Source organism: Nestor notabilis, unplaced genomic scaffold (genome assembly GCF_000696875.1).
Source record: "Nestor notabilis isolate BGI_N333 unplaced genomic scaffold, ASM69687v1 scaffold9013, whole genome shotgun sequence".
Classification (NCBI taxonomy): domain Eukaryota; kingdom Metazoa; phylum Chordata; class Aves; order Psittaciformes; family Psittacidae; genus Nestor; species Nestor notabilis.
The window spans coordinates 7,428-15,563 of record NW_009923292.1 but is presented as its reverse complement, the minus strand read 5'-3'; the positions used below and the strand labels follow the sequence as shown (position 1 = coordinate 15,563).

Below are 8,136 nucleotides of genomic sequence, written 5' to 3'. Positions count from 1 at the left end.
TTTTACAGCCTTTCCCTTTTGTCTTGTCATTCCATGCCCTTGTCAAAAGCCCCTCTCCAGCTTTCTTGTCAGCCCCTTTAGGCACTGGAAGCTGCTCTAAGGTCTTCCTGGAGCCCTCTCTTCTCCAGGCTGAACCAGCCCAGCTCTCTCAGCCTGGCTCCAGAGCAGAGCTGCTCCAGCCCCCTGACCATCTTCATGGAATCTAACTCGCATGTGTGTAGATCTTGTTCAAAAGAATTGGTTTTCTCCTTCTCTTGCAGTCTCTTGTGCAGCCGGCCACTTGAAGGAGTAGGAATCCTTCAACCTCTTGTTTCAAAAGACTGTGAGCCATTTCCTGCTGTGAACTCCCTTCGCTCCCCCATTTCGGCAAACAAAAGATCCTAAGAGGAGGATGAGGCAGCTGCGAGGAAAACCCAAAAAAGAGACCTCCAAGGATAAAAAGGAGAGGAAACAGGCGATGCAGGAGGCCCGGCAACAGATCACCACCGTCGTGCTGCCCACGCTGGCGGTTGTAGTACTGCTGATTGTTGTGTTCGTTTATGTAGCCACTCGCCCAAACACGACAGAGTGATGCAGCTCCTCACGCTTCCCAGCCGTGGGGTTTTAACTGTTTTACCAAGAGCCAGAAGGAACCCTCTGCTCCTCTCTTAGTACGTCACAGAGGAACTTGTCAACTTCTTACTCTTTCTCTCGTAGGGTCCCGCGGAGTCTCTTTAGGAATGTAACATAAAACGTATTTGTGAGCGTGCTGGTACGTTTTATGGTCAGTTCATGTGCCTTTCAGACTTTTAAAATGGTGGTTTTCTGAAATCCATTGGAAGCTCTATATTGTAAAAGGAAATTGTGCTCTGCTATAAATTTGTATAAAATCAGCTTTCAGCTTTTATCACTGTTACGGATCATGTTGCTCTCATGAGCTCCTGGATGTCTGTTTCAGAACTTCCAAAGAAGTGCATTTCTTCTTTGTACTTACTGTCATATGAAGTGCTTTGATTCAGAAAGGATATATTTATTTTTTGAATAAAAGAGAGAAGTCTTGGAATCTTCAAATTATTTTGCAAAAAATGTGACTTATTGTGAAAGCCAACATTGTGTAATGATTTTTTTCATTAAACACTCTCTAGTTCACCCAAAAAGAGTTCCTTTTGCTGTGAGATGCCACCACATCAATTGAATTCTTCAAGATCTGCTGTGAGGAATCTGTATTACAGAGGTTGGAAATGGCAGGTTTTACCAGTTTATGGGGAAGTAACTAAAAATGAGCAATGTGAATACAGACAGTTGTTTATCTGAATGTTAAATATTTAAATCTATGTAAGTGGCAATAAAAGATGATTTTGGATACAACCCTTGATTTGATTTGACTTGATTTTTTGTAAAGGAAGGAAAAGTAACACTGGTAGAAGTTGAGTCTCTGGTGTATTTGCTGCAGCGAGCTGCTGTCCTGTGACATTCCCCTCTCCCCCTCAGTCCAAGGAGGCTGTGAGCATGGCTTGGGCAGTTTTATTCTAGGAGATCAAGCTGTAAATGCTTCAAGAATCCCATATTCCTCTACAGCCCTTTCTCATCCAAATATTTTAAGGTACTTGGGAAGCATTTACCTTCAGCAGACTTGGGGAAGGGAATTTGAGAACCCTTGTCTGCTGCTTAAATACAGGCCAAGCAAGGAAGAAGAATGCTGCAGTGCACTGAACCTGCTTTTCCTCTAGGCTGGAGAAACCCAGACTCTCTCAGCCTTTCCTCACATGCAGCTTCCGAGTCCTTGGGTCATCTTTCTGGCCCTTCTCTGGACCTTATCCAGCCTATCCACATTTTTTCTGTGTGTAGCAGGGACTAAAACTCAACATGGTGTTCTAGGGTTGGCCTGACCAGTGTTGAGTACAGTGGGACAATGACATCTTTATCTCTGCTGGTGATGCCCTTGTTGGTGTCACCAGCACCCTGTTGGCTTTCTTGGCCACAGCTGCACACTGGTCACTTCTCTCAAGCTTGGTGTAAAAACACTCCAGGCAAGCACATGCAGTTCCCTGCAGTGGACTTTGCCCTGAGACATCGAGTGGGTGAGTCTGTGGCCAGCTCTGAACTAACCCAGTTCAGAACAAGACACATACCTGGTGATGCTGGGATGTGCTCACCAAGCCATGCTCTAAGGCTGGAAATGATCCGTGCTTTGGTACAGGAGCCGCTTCCTTCAGCTGGAGCGATCTGAAGCACCGCAGCTGTAACAGTAATTGCTTAGTCTGTGTCAGCTCCCAGCTGCTCCTGTTCTCCCAGCACCAAATCCTTTCTGTCCTATTTTCATTTTATCCTCACTCCGGGATGAAGTGAAATGGAGCTCTGATCATTTGCCCCTTTCTGAAGGGAGGTGTTGAGCTTGAATAAACTGTGCCTGAGGACGCGAGCAAAAGCGTGTGTGGTTTAGATACGCATGTTCTGCAGGGTGCTCACTGCCTTGGGTGTCTAGAAGAGAAGCAAAGTTCCTGCTCGCCTCTTCCATAGGCTCCTCATCATCATCTTAGTTTTTGTAGATTCTTAACCAGGGTTTTCCTGTCCCTGCTCATTCCCTGGTGCTGTCCAACAGCTCTGTCAACATCCCTGTGATTGCGCATCTCGGAGCAGCAGGTGTATTTCAGTCCCTTCCACCTCAGGGCAGTTTTATCAGCCCAAGCAATAATTTGACTTCAGAAAGCCTGTTCAGAGCCCTGAGGTGCTTCCTCCCCCCTTCATTTTCTGCAAGAGCTGAGTCTGTGACGCAGAAGAGCAATCAACTGGCTGGTAACAGCTGAAGAGGTAGAAGGTCAGCTGGGTTAGGTAGTATTTAAGATTACTTCTCTAATGAGATGTTTCATTTCTGCTGCCTTCTCTTCTGCACTCCCTTTCTCTCGTCATCTGTGAATTCCTCAGGTCACAATAATAATCTTTTCGGAGCCAAATGTTTATTAATATGAACTATAGCTTAATGCTAATAAGAGACACTGTTTATTTCAATCCCTGAAATGTGCAATTTTACTGGGTGCTAATTGAGAGGAAAACTGTTACACATTCGGAATTGTTCCTTATGCAGAAGCCAAATTGATTTCACAGTTTGATGCTTGGAAAAAAAAAAGAGGAATATATTTTTCTCTAGTTAAACAATGAAGTTGGATTCTGACATTTCCTACCAAATTCCCTTTTGCCAGTGCTGGATGTGAGAATGCACGTTTGGAGCGGGGGCGGGGGAAGCCTCTCTAGATAGGAGCTGTCAAAAATCTCTGCGAAATGATGGGCAAGTAAATTAATGGCAGTTGCCCAAATGTCAGCTCCTGTGAACCTCGCAGCCCAAGGTGTAACTGTGTCTCTGGTTTTTAATGGTGTGTGTTACTCCAACTGTCAGTTGCCTTCAAAAATGTTTTGGAAATAGGATTTCAAACTTTTCCCCAGCACACAGCAGCTTGTGGGCAAAATGGAACGATTTACTACAGGCATTTTACTAGAAAACTCACGCTGAGAGACTTCTTCCACAGTGTCTGTGGTACCTTTTGCTTTCCATAAGTGCTCATTATCAGGTGAAGTCATTAAAACTTGCCATTGCCTTCTGATAAATCAAGTTATAGACGCAATTTTTTACACCCAATTTTTCAAAGCATAAATCAAATCTGAGTAAAATATTTAAAGATCAAGGTTTGAATGGAGCTTTATGTAAATGTCTTGGAAGTGCTAAGAAAATGGAGTCAGGTATCCTTGCCGTGGGTATCCTTGCCCATCGGTGTCATCCGTGGCCCCACTCCTCAAAGCCAAGCGAGAGAAGGCAGCAACAGTGCCCATGGTCTGAAGGAACAACAAACGTATTTTCAGAGCTCAGAGATATTGGCTCTTGGTGTTCTGCTTCAATCCATTCACAAGAAAATACTCACATCCTGATGTTCAGAAAACAGTGCATTTAAATACAGACAGCAGAGAAAATGCACTGTTCTTCTTCCAGACTGTGTCTGTTCGGTGCCTGGATGGTGTGTGCACAGGCCTGGATGCTCCCACAGCTCTGGAAAGTGTGAACTGGAACCTGCACTTGGATTCTGTGGATTTGGACCTGCACTGCAGAGATGTTTCTTACCAGGAGAAGTTTCTTCCCAAGGCAGGTGGTTCCAGTTCACATGCCACACACCAGCAAGGCAAATCCTGCCATCCGTGTCCCAGCAAAGTGTCCTCATCAGTGCTACAGATGGAGCTGCCAGCTGCTGTTGTCTTCTCTGTACTGTCTTTCTTTGGTTGAAAAGTTTCAACCAAAACATTTCTTGTTACAGGGCTTCATGAAATGCCGAGGGCTCGGACTTCGTAGAATCCCAGACTGGTTTGGCTTGGATGGGACCTTAAAGCTCATCTAGTTCCACCCCCCCTGCCACGGGCAGGGACACCTTCAACTAGAGCAGGTTGCTCCAAGCTCCTGTGTCCAACCTGGCCTTGAACACTGCCAGGGATGGGGCAGCCACAGCTTCTCTGGGCACCCTGTGCCAGCACCTCAGCACCCTCACAGGGAAGAGCTTCTTTCTAATGTCTAATTAAAACTATCCCCTTTGAATTTAAATCCATCCCCGCTTGTCTTATCACTACCTGCGCTTGTCAAAATTGCCTCTCCAGCTTTCTTGTATCCCCATTTAGGTATTGGAAGACTGTTACGAGGTTTCCCTGGAGACTTCTGGAGGATTTCTTGCTCCATCTGGGATTGTACAAGGGTTCGCATCAAGTAAATCCTACAGCTGTTGCAGGAATCGAGTGACAGGGTGGTTTAGGACTGTTATTTGCAGTCAAACATGTTCTTGTAAGGTAACTGGACAAACATTGTAGATAAATGTTTTAAAGCCACTAGCAGTTTGCTGGAAAGTAGATTAGAGGAACAATCTGATGGCTTTGTTGGGTTAGGAGGGGACACTGCAGCACGGCGTATCGGTGTCCAGGGGTGTTGCTCAATCCACTAGCAGATATTTAGATGCAGTACATTAAATTACAGCCTAATTATGGATTCGAGGGGGCCCATGTGATAAAACAGTAACTCTGACACAGTGAACTTTGAGATCTGAACCCTGCAGTGAGGAAAAAACAACCGAGTTGCCGCATTGCTTTGGCCAATTCAAACGAGCTCTGCTATGGCACGTCTTGCACCAAGCATTTTCTGAGCAGACTGTGGTGTCTGAGAAGAAAAGAAGCTTCCCTAGCACAAGGCTGATGGTGCAAAATCTAGTGGCTAGCTTGTCGGCATAGAATTACATGGAAAATTGTGGTTGGGAATGATATAATTGGCTGCTGTAGGTTGTAAAGCCAAACGGGAACGTAATCCCAGTATCTGAACAATAAGGCTAAGGACCTTCTGGCCCTCAGCCTCCTTCCAGCTGTTTGGTCTCTGGGAGATGCAGGGCAGAAAGCAGGACAGAACAGAGCTCAGCACCCACCTGAGCTGGATGCCTAAATAAGTCTGTGACGACTGACACAACATTCCATAGATGTAAAATCACCCAGGGTTCATCCCATTGGACAGTCTCTAGGGACAACTTCCTTCTCATTCCCACTGCTGGTGTTTAGTCTAGTTTTGAATCAGTAAGTGGTGGTGGGCTTGATCCTGTGTGCTGCTGTGCCACTGTGAAACCAGGAATTATAACCAGTTACACTGTGATAAAGCCACAACAGTGGGACCAGAGGGTTTAGGTGCTTTGTATGAAATTTAGCTCCTAAATTTCCCACACAAACAGGAAGAGAGTACAAAATGGTAGGAAGAAAATGTACTAAACACCCAACGTTCATGTGAGCCTCTTTCAAATGTTTCTGATCACTTACTGACAGCCCCATCAGAGTAAGTTTGGGGAAGTGAATTGAGCAGCAGTAGTTTGGCAGCCTCTGTACCACCAAGTATTTCAAAATTATACCTTGATGAAACATGTTGGCAACTGTGTGTACATGACCTCTGGTTTTCCTTCAGCCGAAAAAGCTGGTGGCAGCCTGAACCATTGTTCTTTTTATTCAAAACAAGTCTTTCAACTGGGAGCCAAAAAAATGCTTTTTGGTGAAGCTTTCAAAAATCCTAAAAGAAGTCCAGCAGCTCACAAGAGTTTTCCATTGCCTGGCTCTTCACAAAGCAGAATAGAAATTTGCTGTATGTTTTGGGTCATCTGTAGCTCCTGAACATTGCACTTTGTCCTGTCAAGTGATGGTATGATTAATAATTCATTTTTATTGGTGCTTTCAGACATGTATAGCCTTGGACCCTCCTGGTAATTCCTTTTTGTGCTATATTCACACATCTCCAATCCCTGTTCATAAGGTATGTAATTTCTTGGTCTTTGTTACTTCTGCTGTCCATCATTCTTTAAAAAGTTTTCCAAATAACTTGAATCGTGGCACCTGTTGTGCAAACTGGTTTTGCCATGATGACAACAGGGATATGTATGTGCCTTCAGACACCTCTCACCAGAGGTCCATACTGTCTCAGTGTATTTGTGGCATAATATGTTCTGAGCTGGACACAACAGTAAACCCCAGGTTGGAGAGAGCTTTGGGCAACCTGCTCTAGTGGAAGGTGTCCCTGGCCCTGGCAGGGGGATTGGAACTGTGTGATCCATTCCAACCCAAACCATTCCATGATTGTATGAAAAGGCAGGCTAAAACTAGCTGTTATTTCGTTAGCCAAAGTTAGTGGTTTGGGGAGATCTTACCAAGGCTGAGAAAAAAAATCTCAATTTCATTCACTCTGTATCATCACAGAGAACTGTATCATGAGATGGATCCTCAGGCCAAGACTGGACTCAGACATGGAGGTTTCTTTGAAGATCTGGAGCATACTGTCTTCTCGTATGTTGAAATCGTGCAGTGGCAAAAGAATCTGGCCAACTGCTAATAGCCCATATATATTTTCTCTTGCCTCTCTGAAAGACAACATTTTACTGTCTTTCTGCTTCTACAGATCTTTCCCAGCTTAAAATTTAGCTTCATTTCCACAGGTTCCTAAATTTCTTCATTAGTTCTTTTGAAACGCCCAGCTGGATCTCCCCTTAAGTCGAGGACACATATATATTTAGTTTGTTCCGATGTCTTTCCATCATCTTTTCATTCAGTCCTCGTTCCTCCAGCTGAGTCTAGTAATTTTCCTGAATTTTCCTCTAAAAGGTTCTTTGATGTCCTCATTTTCATTACTCATTTTATTGCAAACTGAGCCAAACCCGTATTTAAAATCTTGGTATTTTGTGTAAGTGTGATGTAGTGTATTTTGTCTTAATGGAAATAGAGCTTCCAAAAACAATTCACAGTTTTTTTGCTATGGTCTTGAATATTAATGAGACTTCTTTTACTCACAAACTGGAGCTGTTTGACAGTCTGGTATTATTTTTATCCAGATTTTTCCAGGAAGTTGGCAACAGTGTATGCTGGGAGGCAGTTCTTCAGTGTCTCTTTCACTGAAATGGGTGGTTCATCAACACTGTCTGTAATTTCTGTTTCGCTTGCACAGCAACAGAGTTCAGGATGAATTGCAAATAAAAGGAATCTCAGCATCATGCAGGTTTTTGGCACGTGGAGCTCAGTTAACTCTGCTCGGTTTTATAATGGTTTCCTATGTTGTAGAGAACTATAAAGAATTTAGGCCCTTACCTAAGACAGATTACAAGTTGTCTGAAGTTGAAGTATTTCACCCTGTTCCAATGTTGATAAACAAGAAGCCAACATAGTACCAAAACATTGTTACCAAAACAGGTGTTTTTTAAGACAGGATTTAAAAATTGTAAAGCATTAATGTAAAGCATGGAAAGCACCTGGGATCATGCTCTCAGGTGAAGACTATAGGTCTGGCAAAAGGGACAATATGGGTGGCTTCAAAATATGTGCTTTGTCTGTTCATGTTCCTCTCACAGACCTGCATAGCTTAGAGGTAAGAAAGAGCGAGCTCAAACATATCATTTCAGGAGTCCCAAGGGCTGATCTATAGCCAGGAATAACTAGAGCATAGATAAGGTCTTTATGCCAGGAGCTATGACATGGCTAAAGGCCCCTGTTATTCTCGTTCTGTGCAATCTAGAGAATTTCTCTTGGCTGATTGTATGTTCAAGGGAATAATTCCACTTATTATCCCTCCGTACATCACAGAATTCAGAGTATCTTACTTAATTCACAGTGCTG

The 8,136-nt window shown here is 43.9% G+C and overlaps 1 protein-coding gene across 1 annotated transcript; it reads left to right on the top strand.

Moving 5' to 3' along the window:
• The first annotated feature begins 391 nt into the window (after positions 1 to 391).
• On the top strand, positions 392 to 571 carry SMCO4 (single-pass membrane protein with coiled-coil domains 4). Its single transcript, XM_010012069.1, has one exon. It carries the CDS (start codon positions 392 to 394, stop codon positions 569 to 571), a length of 180 nt encoding a protein of 59 aa, XP_010010371.1.
• Positions 572 to 8,136: the final 7,565 nt, after the last annotated feature.